Genomic DNA, 15495 nt, shown 5'->3' with positions numbered 1-15495 from the left:
AAGCTGATTTCCCTATTGTCAAATTGTTTGGAGTAACAGGCAATAAAAAGACCAATATGGCCCAAGGTTGTGTTGAATCAGGAAAGCCTCAAATAAACATGCACCAGATGTAGCAACATTTGCAATGTTGTTGAGACTCAAACAGTCAAGAGGTTTTCTTTACGATGTTCTGTGTGTTGCACAGAAGATGCATTATTTAACAGCTTGCATTTTCATCCGATAGTTCAAGAACAGAACAAAACACTGTCAAACAAGCCCCAAACTTGTTAGTATCACTCGTTTGCTTGTCCATTAACAGTGAAATGGTGAGGTACACTCCCGATCTTCTTCTTTATAATTGAGCTGCGTTTTAAAGTTGCTGATACTTTGGTAGGTAAGTCCTTATATCATTTTATCTCAAGCTTGTAAAAAAAAAAGACTGATAAAAAGCCCTAACTTAGAAATGTCAAGAAAAAAAATTGATTTAAGGTGTGATTTACTGGCCATTAGTGAACTGGTGACTTATTTTAATGTAGTTTAATATACAGTCAGGGCACCCTTCGAGATATACACACATATAGAGACACAATTTTCACTAAAACCATCATTTATTTACAGAGACACATTAAGAACACCTCCATTCAGTTTTGATCAGATCAATCTATTTGGCAAATTGATTAAAAATCTAGCAAACGTCGGTCCTACCTATGTGAATAGAAGAATGAAAGGTTCAGACAGCTTTCCCCCTCGCTCCTCATCTCGATTTAGAATCCTGCGTTTCGTTGGGGGTTTAAACATGCTGAAAGAGCCACTGACAAACACTTATTGTTGTGAAAGACTACACCACAAGCAACCTGGCAGTTGTCACATGTCCATTTCTTATCGATGGTAGAAGGGGGTCGGCAAGTGAGCTCCGAAGGGAAAAATGTCCGCAGACCAAAACTGTTTTTTGGAGAGAAAAGAAATCCCGTCTTGACATTGCTTCGATATCAGCGCTGCAGAAGACAATTAGCAAGCCCCAAAAAAAGAGTGCTGGAACAATGCTGCTGCCCGCTTCACGAATGCACTGATTAAGTCCTCGTTTTTTTGCCATCTCCTTCTGTGTCGAGTGTTTAGGGACCAAAGCAGACAGAAAAACACCACTAAAAAGTCCCTAAACGTGGAGGACGCAAATACAAACTAACTATGTACAAATTTACAGTATGTACACATCCCCCCCCAAGCCAAACAGAAATGACTCAGAGGACTATCTCCTCCCCGTTTTATGAGTATGCTTTCCCCCACATGTTCTACACAATTCTCTGGGGCCGGGCACGGGAGCGACTTAGTGAACATGTATTCTCTCAGGAACTTCATTCACAGCCGCTGTGTGGGATCCCAGAGAGCCAGACGAGAAAATAATGGGCAAAGAACTCAGGGCCAGACATATTCCTCTACAAGCGTGCGCTACACATGAGAAGGCTCAATCTGCTGAAGCACATCACTGGAGATAAGACTTACAGCCATTCAGACCCGGACATCATGCACATCAGTGCGCTGCAGAAATACTGTGTGTGACAGAAATCAGGTCTTCCCATTGCTGGCCTATTTAAGAGCCTGTTAAACACGCAGCTGTGCAGCATGCTTCAGGAATAGGCTACATGTACTTTAGGTGAAGCAATAATGAAACTGCATTTTAGGTTACAGTATCACAAAGATGTGTTTTTTTTCTTCTTTCTATAATGTTCTAATATATTATATTAACAAACCAGATCATTTGTTTGACACATTTGAACCATTTCTGGATTATCTGTCTTCATTCATGCTAATGTGTGTGATGCAGAGTAACGATGTAAACTTAATTAACCGCTGATCATCAACTTTAGTTACTGGGAAAAGGTTTCAACGTACTAATTAACCCGAGTTGTGGTAAAAGGCTGTTGCTTTGAAAGTGAGTGCTCCATTTTACCCCAGATGAATGCAATAGCATCTCCAATAACTTCCGCTCTCGAAATGTTTACGATAAAATGTCTCCAACATCTCTACAAAGCACAAAGATTAGTACAAATACGTAAAAATGTATAAGTACAAATACATACAGTACTTGAAGTACACCAGTATTACATGTTATACTGTTAACAACTCACCATAACAATCCCTTCTTGCTTACCTCTAAGTCTTAGGATCTGTCATTCAACCTCAAAATGCATATCATGCTCTATGTATACTCTATGTATAATACAGTCTCTTTTTGAACAAATATAAGGACAGTTGCATTTTTTTACAATAACAATTATTTCCGTATAGAAATTATTTGCAGAGTGTGTGAAATCCTTCGTTAGTGATGCCGGATTTCATTTTGAGTGGAGCAGAAATTACAACAGGTTTTGCATTCTCAACTTTTCCTTCAGGAATCGCTGTGTGTTTTTCACTGAAAAACCATGCTGATCTAGAAAGTATCACATTTCATTCTGGGATATTAGTAAAAAAATAAAAGTCAGCCTAGCTCATCTTCTTCTGTCGATCCAGGAATTTTTGTCGTCTGTCAAGAGGTATTTCCTCTAAAGCGATACCATGATTGGCTCCCCTGCAACAGGAAATACAGTTTTTTATTCACAGACTTGGACAAAGTGAGAGCAGAGCACGACATGCCATTCGCACTGTCTTTTGATCATGTTACGTTGTGCTAAAGTAAAAATGTAAAGCACAGACGAAATCAGGCAAATCACTTCATCGCATATGTGATGGAGACATCCTTACCCTGCAAGGTCGGGAGGAATAGGCAGTGGCTTGTCGAAATCCTCTCTGCCTACCAACCAATATGTGTACTCAATCCCCTTTCCCTAAAACAGACAACCATCAGAATTCATTAGCTATTGTTTCAATGTTGCCGTTACTATGGACACATTGTGAAAGCAATTCTATTGATGTTACCTTTAACTCTGTCAAGCCTCTGGTTTGAATTTTGTATCCCAGGTCCAAGCTGTTCAGAACATCGACGGTCCTTTTGTTGACATGGATTCTGTAAGCTATGATGAAAATGACAGAAACACACGGCAACATTTACACACTGATGTTGCTTTGATATCGGTTGAACATGTCAAATCTGTGTTGTCTTTGGAACGTTAAGGTTTAAAATGGTGGTATAAATAGTGCGCTGTCATTTGGTGTCCAGCCACTTGGTGGCAGCCGACTACCCATTGGTACTATACTTAATACTGATGCTATTAGCATCCATTCATTACTGTTATTTTAGCAGTTGTCAAAGAAATATTCAGATTTCAGTATAAATACACACATGAATATAATCAACAAAATGTTATTGTTATTGTTATTAACAATTACCAGCCAGATTCATTTAAATGACGAAGTATTTGTAGAAGTAGTAAATGTTAGTTGTCGGTATTTTACTATTAAATATTATGTCAATTGGAGAAATATTACTGCTCCATATAAGTGTATGTTGCATTGTACTGCTGCAGATGGTAATGCTTGTGTTAATGCAATGCATCACATTCAATAACATCATGTTTGCAGTGTCACTGTCCTGTACGAAACATGCATTTCTATAAAGTCTATAAAGACTTAAAAAGGCTGTTTGATGATGTATTTTTCAGTCCAGGCTATTTATTTAGCTGACGATATAGAAAAAAGTTCTCAACAAATAAAAAATAAATAATTCATCTTCCAGTTCACCAGTTATTTTTCAAAATCATCAGCAGCAACTAAGCTTTCAAACAAATGTGGCAAAAAAATTGAATTTCTCAAATTAGTGCTGAGTGCTTAGTACTGAGTTGTACAGTAAATTAGACTTCCACTGATCAAATTTATTTTACAGTATGATTGATGATCAAATAGAAGAGTTTTGTTCCTAAACATAGGTTAAGTGTACTTAGAGGTTAATATGTCAGTTCAAACTTAATTTATCCTGCCTGCAGAGCGGAATCAGACCCGGTCACTGACGTAGACATTTACATCGAAACTTCAAATTGACCTCTACTTCTACTGATAGCCTTAAAAGATTAGCAAGGACTGCTCGCTTAAAGCCCCATTTCAGCTCAGGCAGCATGCACACAAACTACGTATGGACTCTGCACCGCCATTCAATAAAAAAAAGAGATGAGAAGAAGAGGAGATCCGTCCGGTTTATATGACGAGACACTCACGCAACCCTGTGGACTCCATTCGAGATGCCGTGTTGACGGTGTCTCCAAACAGACAGTACCGAGGCATCGTAAGACCCACCACTCCCGCTACCACCGGGCCTGCAAACACACACACACACACACACACACGCACACACGCACACACACACACGCACACAATGAAGCTTCTCACAGGCAAGCAGTACATCAGAGCACTTTTTGGGCGGAATTTCTTTGTTCATCTTAGACTCTTTATTTCAATGAAAGCATGCAATTATTTTCCTGAAACAAAACATTAAAGCTCTGAAGCGCCAGTTCTGTGTGCACAAAGAAATCTATAGAAAGAGTTAGAAATCTAAAGTATGCAGTGTGTTAATTGGATGACAGCGCTCTAAGAGGATAGCGTGTCACTGTTCCACGAAGTTCCAGACAAGGATAAAGGAGGTAAAAATACCTCTTTGCCTCAACAGCTTGGGCCCCTGTACTCTCATTCCCCTCCAACGTATACATTTTTTCTCACTCAAGAAGGAGGTTTTACATTATTTCATGCCATGTTAGCCATTCCACATGTATGTGACTCTCATGAAAGTAATCACCCGTGCAACGAGCAAGTAATTACAGCACAGAAAGGATGGACATCTCACCAGAGTGCAGGCCAATGCGAATTCTGACTTTCAGGTCAGGCATGTGCCTCATCTTGAAGGTCCCGATGCAGTGGAGAATGTCCAGAGACATGTTGGCCATCTCGGCTGCATGCCGGTTGCCATTCCTGGTGGGGACTCCTGAGGCGACCATGTAGGCATCTCCGATGGTTTCCACCTTAATGAAAAAAACACATACACACACGTTTTACTCTCGCCCAGTCTTTTTGGAATTATCGTTGTGTATTGCTAATTTATTACTTTTAAATCATGGCCAAATTTGTATTTATTCGGCTTTAAATATATACAGAACCAACCAAAAAATTTTGGACACATTTTCTCATTCAAATACACACTATTTTTCTACCATTAGTTCACCGCACACGATTGTCTTGATAAACAGTGGACATAAATCGAGGTGGCACATCCTGGATCATATCAGATTCAGGAGAAACATAAGATTTAAAACATGATGTAGAGAATCCTAGCTCTCACTCTTGTAAAAACTGTGACTGAAAATACACATAGACCGTAAGCGAAGTATAATTGTTCCAATATCGAGGCGCTCGTCGTTGTGATTCACTCGCCTTGTAGACATCATGCAGTCCGATGATGGCATCGAAGAGTGTGTAGAGGTCGTTGAGCAGGTCGACCACCTCGATGGGATCGCTGAGAGCTGAGATGGTGGTGAAGCCCACGATGTCACTGAAGTACAGCGTGACCTCGCTGAAATGCTCGGGCTTCACTGGCTTGCCCGTCTTCAGCGCCTGGGCCACAGACCTGGAGGAGGAGGAGGAGGAGGAGGAATGGACGACACTGCTGAGTTGCTGAAGAAGAAGCAGTTTTGAGATTGAGTTTGGGACGGCTTGAAGTAATCTTACGTCTTCTTGGTTATCCCAAACAGATTTTTAAAAGACATTTGACGGCAGTTCCTTTCTCTTATTGATCAATGCAAACGGGGAGTGTTTTACACACAATGAGAGCAGGGTGTGACTGTCCTCTCTGTGTGTAGATAACTGTTAAATGCAGGAAGGCCACCTCTCTTTGGCAGATACGTAGCCGTGCACATGTATTCACCTGCTTGCAATGTTGTTGCATAAAAACCTTTAGATCTTATGTAAAAAAGTAGAAATGTGTAAAGTGAAATGAAAAAAAAAAATTCTAACATAGAATTTTAAAGATAAAACAGATTAAAAAAACTTGATAAGTGATGTGTGCTTATGTGTTCACAATCTCTGCTATGAAGACCCTAAATATTGCTCGGGATGCTAAACCCCTTCAAAAGCCACATCACATATCACATGATTTAACAGAGTAGCATTAAATCCATTTCTCTATTAGAACATATGAAGAACTGCAACTAACAAGAGAGGAGCAAGAAACAACTGAAGCCACAGAGCCGGGCTCCATGGAACCGACCAGAAAACGAAGCATGAAGGAAAAACACATTTTGTGGTTTGCCAAACGTATGTGCGAGACTCCAAATAAGTTCATTTATTTTATTATCTTTTCTACTTTTTTGCTCTTTGATTAACGGCATCTTGCCCCGTCCTGGTTTGGTTCTCTCTCGGCATGTTTGTTGGGATGGCAAATTCTTTCCATTTTATAATAATAGATTTAATGGTGCTCTGTTAGATTATGTCACACTTAAAGTGAACATAGGCAGACTCTATTCAACTAATGACGGGATGTGATGTTATTCTGGGCAAATTCTAACATGACGCTCTGTGACAGAAGATCATACAGGAAACACAACGGTTGATTGTTTGCTCATCCTGAGGCAAATCATGTTGTGTTGCAAATGTGTTTTCTTGATGATATAACTTAAACCCATTATTGGTTTCTCTAAAAAAAAGAGGTTTTAGAACCAGAGCTGGGCACGTTAACGTAGCAATCCATTGACTCCGACATTGGTTGCATCATGTGTTAACAGCCTTTTTTCAGCATTAGGAGGGAATTAACACGGCTGCGCACATTAACCGAGAAAATGGAGAAAGGTACTTTAAATGGACACTTTCATTTAAAAATCTCTACCAGACAAATGAGTCGATAAAAGCAAAGCTATTTGTAACCACTGCAAGTATCTTATCACCGGAGTACTATGAGGGTGAAGTACTACGAGCCTGAAGTACCACTTAAAGGCGTTACGCAGCCAACGCAAGATCAATTTAGGGGAATGGATTAAAAAAAAGCTGTTGTTAAAAGCTCAACCTGAATCACTGATTATCAGTGATTATCAAATATCACTTTTTTTTCTTTGACTGAGATTCTCCAAAGGGAATCCATATATTTTACAGACTAAGTCCATTGCACAGTAAATGTCAGCTGTGTACTTTACTTGTGCTGGACTGCTTTACCTCACAGGAATCCTTCCTCTCAACATGTATGCTGCTCCCTGACTAAGACAAATGTTTCTTCTTCTGGTCCCTTTTCAGATTTATATAATGTATGTTAACTTCCTCTTCCTCCGAGAGAGTGCCTGTTCTGATAACATTACTTTAAATTAAAAGTGTGCAGTAAACTAGTTTTTAATTCAGAATTAGTGCGATTATTCGTTGTCAATAACAGACACATCATGCAATTACTCAATTGCATATTTTCATCTTCGCCCAGCACTATTTAAAAATAAAACTACTATCGAAACAGGCTTTTAATAATTTCAATGAGAGAATGGTAGAATACATCCTACTTGCAGGACACAGTTGCTAGCAAAATCTAAAGAAGCTTTCAACGATGGTGTTTGCGCGACACTGGTTTAAAGTTCTGATCATTGTCTGTCGCAGTAAAATATTCCCACATTTGACATATGCAGCATAACTGCAGCCATATATCTGATAGAAAAAACATGCAAAACATGGCAAGAGAAAGAAATACAGATCTAGAAGAAAAATTAAGAAATATATTGTGACTAATTTGAGTTTATGTTGCCCTGCTCAAGGCGATGACACCCCCAATTAAATCAGTCCCACAGTATTTTTTATGGTGGCGTAACTTCCCTGGTACTTGTTGAGTTAAATCCCTGCAGAATACCTCCCACCCCGACAGTGTGTCAGGTAGCAGCCACTCTGCCTAACTGAGCACTGAGACCCCACTACCGTCCGTGAGGCCGCCTCTGACCTTTGACCTCCCCGAGGGAGCAAAAGTGGAAATGATGTTGTAATAGTTTGATGATCTTTTGTGTTTGCTGCCGTGTGTCAGGTGAAGGTGCTGGACACTCACTTGGGCAACATCTGAGCCACCAGTTTGTCCGTCTTCTGCCTCTCCACCTCCAGTTCCTCCGTCCTCTCTCTGATCAGGTCCTCCAGGTTGGAGGAGTACTGCTCCAGCATGCGCAGCATAGAGTCAATGATGTTGGTCTTCTTTCCTTTGGTGATGTTCTTGAACTGTCACAAGAACATATCCAGCTTGCTACTTTCCACATAACAAACAAGTAGATGTAAATGTGGATCAACACTTTTTTTCTGTGTTTTTACCAATTTGAAGATCTCCTCAAAGGTCGGCCTCTTCTCTGGCTCTTCACTCCAGGAGTGTTTCATGACCTGTACCACCTCCACTGGAGACTGGTCCACAGACAGGACAGGTCGACACAATGGAGGAGGTTCTTTGAGCTTGCTGATAATCTCTGTCAACACACACACAGACAGGTTTTACACATGCGCACACAGAAATGCACAAAAACAGAAAAAAAACTCTTCATTTTCATTGTTTCTAATTTGACTTTGTGCGCCCAATTTGTGGCAAGTAACCAACATTGTCATTCGTGATAAGCTAACATCCAGGCAGCATTTCAGAAATTGTTAAAATATTGTATTAATATTGGCCATTTGTTGACATCTCAGTATGAATTGTTTTTTGTATAAGGTGAGTGGAGAGCAGAAAAAAGCATGTTGTTATCCCCGCAGGTGGAGAACATAAACGACAAACAATTCCAAATAGAAACTGAGCAAAAGTATTACAAATATTCCTAGATATTTTGCATATAGCCTCCTAGTACTTCCCAGCATCCTTTCGTTATACTCACCCTTGGGCGGCATGTCCAGCATGCAGTAAGGTGAAGAGCGGGAGATGACCTCCTGCCCGATGATGGAGAAGCTGTAGACGTCCCCAGCAAAAGTGCCCCTCCTCCTGAGACTGGCGCTTCTAAGCAGCTCAGGAGCCGTCCAAAGGAGATCTTCACAAAGAAGTAAAGAAAGAAAGTAATAAATACACAAAATATCGATAGATTGACTGAAGGAGTCTGTGGATGTTCATCAACTCACTTTCTGGCCTTTCGTCATCACTGTCAATGCCTTGGGCGATCAAAATCTCATTGAACCCATAATCTGTCACCTTCAGTACAAAGCGCCCGTCTACCACACAGTTACGGGATTTGAGGCGTCCGTGTATGATGCCGCGGTTGTGCAGGTACTTCATTCCCTGATGACAGTTTGGGGGAAACGTTTGAGTAACACGGCAATGTGACAAGACTGTGAAAGGAAAGGCGTGTTGGTCATTTTGTCTCTCTTACCCGAATCAGGTCGATTAACAGGGAAGACTTAAACATCCAGTCAAGACGCACTTCCTCATTGTTGAGCAGATCTTCCAAGCTCCCCCTGGTGCAGTGCTCGGTCACAACGGCAAGGATCCCAGAGTCGCAGAACAGACCCAAGAACAGGTTGAGGTTCTCGTGCCTCATGTCCCTGAGCTAATTGAAGGACATCGCAAACATTGATGCATTTTATTGTGTCCAGGGACCAGTGTGTACTTTGGGATTTTCTGGAATCAATGGAGATTTTTGGGACATAGACTCATCTCACCTACCTTGACAAAGACAAACTCGGTGCTGCTGTTTACAGCCGATACAGTTCCACCAGCGCATTTCTTCAACCAGACCCAGTCGCCCTGGGACAAACACAAAAGGACACTCTTTGTGAAACCAAAAACAGGAAAAAAAGGTAAATAGGAGTTTGCTGGATGTGTCAGTCATCTCACCTCATACACGGCAACATTGGAGCTGTCCGGTGTGGACGCCATGTAGCTGCGACCGGACACCGAGTGTTGAGGTGTCTTAAAATCAACCTGGCTTTTCAAGATACTTTCGTCATTGATCTTCTGCTCACACAGACACAGGAAGAGGATGGGGAAACTCGTCATGTTCTACAAACGATTGTGCATCATACACTTGCAAGGCAGAGAAAGGCAAAAACAGAAAGTACAGCCAGAGCTCCAGCAAGCAACTGACCCTTTTGCTGATTTGAGTGTTAATGAAGATAAGGTCGTCCAGGGTCAGAATGACTTTTGTTGATCCACCGTTACTACCTCCAAAGTTGAGCCCAATCCTACCACTTCTCCTGGACAACAGAAAAAACAAAAAACCATCAGTCATTCTCAGAGATCACACAAGACCACACTGGATGAGATATGATGCACATACTTGAGACTAAGGAAGAAGTTAGCTGCGCATCCAATGACTGCAACAATCACAAGGAGAATGAAGAAGAAAGTGACCGTGTCCAGGCCTTTGGGAGGAGAAGAAAAACACAAAGACGGCATGAATGTACTGAATTATTCAGCAGTGCACAAGTTTGCTATATTCATTTTCTGCAATGAGAATATTTTACCCTCACCTCCGGTACAGGCAAAGTATGGGCTAAACCAGCAGCCTGAGTCTGTGTAGGGCGTGCTGCCCGCGAAATGGATGGAGCGGCCGAGGTATTTCAAGCTCCCGACGCCTCCATATGTATGAGTGGCATCCAGAACGTGAGTGGAGTAGAGATTGTGGCCGAAACCACTGTAGTCCAGCACCACATAGCGAGCCTGCATGCCTTCACCTTCCCGTCCAGCCTTCAAGGGTTGATTGAAGCCTTCAAATTCAAAGCCGCCCTTGCTTTCACCCAAGACCGGACCGGTTACCCAGCGGCCTCCGTCAGCGCGAGCCTGCTCAGCCGCCATGGCCGTGTAGTAGATCATGTTGTAGATGGTGCCAAAGAATGGAGAGACCTTCAAAGGAGACATTAATGTGAGAATTTTATGGTATTCTCTACTTTCAGATGTGCCATATTTGTAAATGATCCATCGCTATTCACAAAAGTAGCACACAATTTTCACCTGTTCTGGTGGGGTGGTGCTACGGATTTCATAGCTGTCCTGAGCGTCTTTGAAAGCCTCGTAGAAATTACGTTCTCCAGAGTCCACAGTGATGGTGAGCACTCCGTCAAAGGCTTTGCGCAGCTTGGTGTCATTGCCGAGCCGATAGTAGGGTGCGTCCTTGTAGGGCAGTGAGTACAGAAGGGTGTCGTAGGGGATAAACACGTAGCCACGGTCGATCATGCGCATTAAAAAAGCTGTTGTCAGGAGCTGGTACTGGGCTTGGCCGCCAATCAGGACAGAGGGCATGCACATAATCACCACTGTTGAGAGAAGAGGGATTAAAATCAGATTAATTTGTATGATTCGTGTGGAGGTGGTTTCAGTGATGTAGTTACGTTTGTAGTTTTCTCACCTCTGACCCGGTCTGTTTCCCGCACTTTCGCCAGTGCTCTCCGAGGCCCTTCCTTGTCGGACTCCATGGTCACCACGGGGTTGACAGGCAGGCCAAGGGCCCTCAGTGACGAGGCCAGCTCCTGTCCTGTGGCCTCCCATATGTCGGTTTCCTCGGAGATTATGGCCACATGAGCCCACCCAAAGTATCGCAAAACAGAGAAAAGCACACGGGAGGACAGCGGCAGCGGCCGCAGGAAGTTGGAATACATCCCCAATGAATTCATGTTGGGTTTCAGGCAAGCCCATGAAAGAATCCCCACGTCCCACTCTTTTGCATACAAAGCGGCTGAGGAGCAGTAGCCTGGGTTGGCAGGGCCCAGAAACGCAGCACCGTAACCTTCCAGCCCGGCAAAGCGAGCCAGCGCCCGGGAGGACTTGCAGTCCTCGTTGACCAGCGTGTAGTCATACCAGTAGCCTTTGTTGAGGTGGGGGTCCTTGTTTATGCGGGCCGTGGCGAGGCGGGCTGCCAGGTCAGGAAGTGCTTTGGAGTACAAGAGGTCACATGTCCAGGGTCCTACCAGGGCCACCTTGAAAGTGGTCGCCCAGGCTTGACAGGGTAGAAAGGAGAACACGAGCAACGGCAGAAGGAGCCAGTTCCCACAACGGCTCCTGGAGCGCTGCACGGGGCATGATGGCAACTGTGGTTTTAACGACGAAGCTGCTAATGATTTAAACGCACTATGTCCACGGCAACTGTTTGCAGACGCTGTCCGTAAGCGTCCTTTTCTCTTTACTTTCATTGAGTCGTGCTGCCATCGCGGGTGGTAGGACAGGTTGTGAAGAAAGCGAGGGTCTCTGTGACTTGCCATTTTCCTCTCACAGCTATGCTTGACACACAGCAGGGGAGTAGAGAGTTGGTGGGGATTAGCGTGACAGTGAATGTGTCTTCGTGGATGGGACTTTTTCCTTGGCACTCTGCGGGCCTCTAGTCCAAAACTGGAAAGGCGACGAGATACCCCCAAGTCATCACTGCCTCGGGTGGAGAGGAGAAAACAGGTGCAATTAGAAAATGTGTTGCTTATCAATTAAACGTGGGTCAACTTTTGCTTCTCAGGTTCTGTGACACAAACAAGGATACCTTCGGGGCTTATAGGACCCGTCTACAATCCCTGACCTGAACTTGGATCGTGTTGAGCGGTGTGTTTAACAGAAAGCGATGTTGAATTGTGTCAGAATCCATCTGTCTCACTGAACCAGTGCTGTTCCTTAATGGCTTGTGTGGCAAGCTGATAAGCTCTGCTGGGCCCATGGAGTTTAAAAATCAAGTGCCAGGTAATGTGGAGCTAAATCTGGACTTGATGTCTCCATTTAGTCTTGTCATCTCGTCTCCCTTCAATAGTCAATCTCTTTCTTTAGATTTCCTAAGCCATCGATTTATGGGTTATTTTCCCCTTTTAATCTTTACAGCAGCATTTTAATATGTAGTGCCTGCAGAAATATGTCAAGAAATTATATATTGATGGAGTTGAAACTGAGGGTTTAGGGTTAATAAAAAAAACATAGTCAAAGCCTGTTGAACTTCAAAACTTAACTAAATCAAGAGACTTTATTGCTGGAAACGGGAACGCTTAAAAATCAGGCCAAAGCTATAGTCGATGAATTTATTGCATGCAAATACACTAACTTAGACTAACTTCTAAATATCAAAGAACAAGCTTCTGACCATAATTAGAGTTAGACAACTTCAGAACCAATACAACCTGGCAATTAAGGGGGAAAAAAAGTCCTGTCCTGTTTGTAACTGATACACAAACATAGCTGTTTTGACAAACACTAAAAGGTGTGGCTAATGTCAAAATATTACTGAATGACATTGATTGCTAAGCCAAAGGCCCAACCAGCCTGTCAGTGGCATTAGTGGCAGATAATGTTGAATTCAGAGCATTGCTTCTAGTTTAAGTTTAGGTTAAAAACAGTTCAGCTTGAAAGAAAAAAGAATGTCCCACCAAAATAATGCTGGCTTATAAAGACAATTAAAAGACTTGAAGTTGACAACATAGAATACTGAGAAATCCCCCTTTGGTGAAATAATGGTGGATGACAAAAATATCCTCAATCTTGTGCGTGTTGTCTTCTGTACACATTAGAGCCTGACTTAAACTGGATTTGAATCAAACCAACATTGAAATGTGAGAATCGAATGGTTTTATACATAAAACATGGCGTAACACATATCTTGTTGTCGATTCCTTTGATTATTTAAAGAAAATGAATCAAAAATTATAAGTATTCATTAAGTGGAACATTTTACAACTAAAGCATGAACTTGTAAAAGACTGCAGTCTCTTGTTCTTCATTAACTGACAAAATATTGATAAATCCCTGCTAATCGGCCCATTTACAACACGGCTGATTTATCCATCAAGTTCTAGTTTATATGAGTTTAAATGTTAAATGCAAAATCAAAATCTAACAGCTTAAATAAGTTTTACAAACTACAAATAAAATAAATAAGATAAATAAATAATTTTAAAAATAAGTTCTATGTAAAATAAGTTTTACATATAACTTATTTGTAGCTGGCAGCAGTTAAAAAATGACATTTCAACGAGGTACACTGCTGATTTGAGTCTGTCTTCAAGCAAGCGGCGACCTAAAGCTACTAATAAGGTCATCAGCTTATCGGTCCGTAATAGGTTAAGAGTGCCACTGGTTTCCATGTTAACCGTGTTCTAAAACGCTGAGTAAAGTGCTGAGAATAAGGAACAAGTACAACCGTGTTATCAGAATGCTTCATACATTTCATGAATAGTGTTACTTTCGTTAGTCTTTAAGGAGAGACTGGACAAGCCTTGGCGTTCCAACAGTCTCACCTTTGATTGAGCAGCTCTGCTGCAAATAATAACTACAATGGTTACAATGATAACTGATAGTGGTGAATCAATGATAACACAATACAATAAAACAGATTAAATAAGAGACAGCTCTGACCTGGAGCAGTTTCACTACATACTGTAGGAGCCATGTCGATGTTGGAGCCTGTGGTTTAATAGCGGAATCCAAACTCCAGGTGGATTAAGTGTACGGGAGCAACCGGCAGGAACAGTGATCCTCGTCCTTTTACTGGGAAACAATATCATAGGTAATCCAAATAGTGTGGAGAGTAAAATAATAAATAATAATTATCTCTTCTTGCATCCAAGCACCTCAAAGACAATACTGAAAATTTAAAATCCGCACGTTTCCGCTAGTTGCATTACCGCTTGATGACCCTGTTCTAGACTGGGTCTTACCCCAAACCACAGAGGGACAGTGCATGGGAACAGGTAGAAGTCCCGATCCAGTAGCCGGATTGTTAAAAGCTGTCCGAAAGCTGTGGAGAGGTAACAGGTAAAAGAAAGGTAAGAGTGGGAAGGACTGACGAGCTTTGACTTCTCAGCCCTCTTTAGCTTCTAATCCACACAAGTGTGGGAAGAGCATGTGTGGGGGAGGGCTGGTGGAGAGGAAAAAGAAGGTGAAAGTAGAGGTGGATTCACTCTGGATCATTTGCACAAGAGCGCAAATTTAGGAACAGATGTAGGAACTGTACTTTTTAAAGACATTTTTTTATAAGGTACAGCTTCAGTACAGGTTTTTTGAGCTAGACATATATGAGATACACACATAAACATTGCCTTTGAAATAAAGCTAATTTCATAGTTGGTGTGAGAAATTAAGAAACTTCTTAAACATGAATTGGAACACTTAAAAACCCATAAACGTTGCCTTTGAAATAAAGCTAATTTCATGCATACCTTGAGAAACGCTCTATTCTCTATAGAGCTGGGAATAATGTACCCAAAACAACAACAAAAAAAGAAATATGCATGCAGAGCAGAACAAAGAAAACCTTTCTAAACTTTATAACGTATATCAGATGGCTGGGTCAAATTATAGAATTGAATTTTAATCACCTGAACGTTGAACCTGGTAAAGGGATTAAGACGCCTCTTGAATGAATTCCTTGTGGATTGGTCGATTATTTAATAGATTTGTGACCTCCCTCCTTTTGGGCTTCAAGTTCTGGACAAGATAACAGTTAGAGATTAAATGCATCTTACATAGTAGGGAGTAGGGCTAATAAAGGGGTAAGAACTATGTGAACTTGAGCCCAGGGCTCAAAATATCTTGCAGTAAGCTACTCAAAGTCTGCTGTTGCTCTTTTGACCTCGCGCAGGTACAGTTCACTGCAGCTGGAATTTCAGCCTTTGAGGGGGGGGACTTCCCATTTGAAGGAAAACAACATCATT

At 41.8% G+C, this 15495-nt stretch overlaps 1 protein-coding gene across 1 annotated transcript; it reads right to left on the bottom strand.

Moving 5' to 3' along the window:
* Nucleotides 1–568: 568 nt before the first annotated feature.
* On the bottom strand, nt 569–14338 carry gucy2d (guanylate cyclase 2D, retinal). Its single transcript, XM_040183024.2, has 19 exons — nt 14198–14338; nt 11226–12235; nt 10832–11133; nt 10351–10723; nt 10158–10242; nt 9966–10074; nt 9716–9835; nt 9545–9625; nt 9252–9428; nt 9004–9160; nt 8766–8915; nt 8218–8366; nt 7964–8127; nt 5332–5524; nt 4748–4922; nt 4125–4223; nt 2893–2987; nt 2719–2801; nt 569–2545 (listed from the first exon to the last, which is right to left on the bottom strand). Exons 2-19 carry the CDS (start codon nt 12073–12075, stop codon nt 2461–2463), a joined length of 3447 nt encoding a protein of 1148 aa, XP_040038958.2. The 5' UTR covers nt 12076–12235; nt 14198–14338; the 3' UTR covers nt 569–2460.
* Nucleotides 14339–15495: the final 1157 nt, after the last annotated feature.

This window comes from Gasterosteus aculeatus, chromosome 7, assembly GCF_964276395.1.
Source record: "Gasterosteus aculeatus chromosome 7, fGasAcu3.hap1.1, whole genome shotgun sequence".
Taxonomy (NCBI): domain Eukaryota; kingdom Metazoa; phylum Chordata; class Actinopteri; order Perciformes; family Gasterosteidae; genus Gasterosteus; species Gasterosteus aculeatus.
Note: the sequence above shows the minus strand (reverse complement) of the source record. Positions and strands in the feature narration are given on the sequence as shown.

Excerpts from the sequence above, each read along its gene's own strand:
- gucy2d (XM_040183024.2), bottom strand. The coding sequence starts at position 12,075 with ATGGCAAGTCACAGAGACCCTCGCTTTCTTCACAACCTGTCCTACCAC. Across the intron at positions 10,243-10,350 it reads ATACTTTGCCTGTACCGGAG|GCCTGGACACGGTCACTTTC; the intron begins GTGAGGGTAAAA and ends CTCCTCCCAAAG. Across the intron at positions 9,429-9,544 it reads CCGAGTTTGTCTTTGTCAAG|CTCAGGGACATGAGGCACGA; the intron begins GTAGGTGAGATG and ends TCCTTCAATTAG.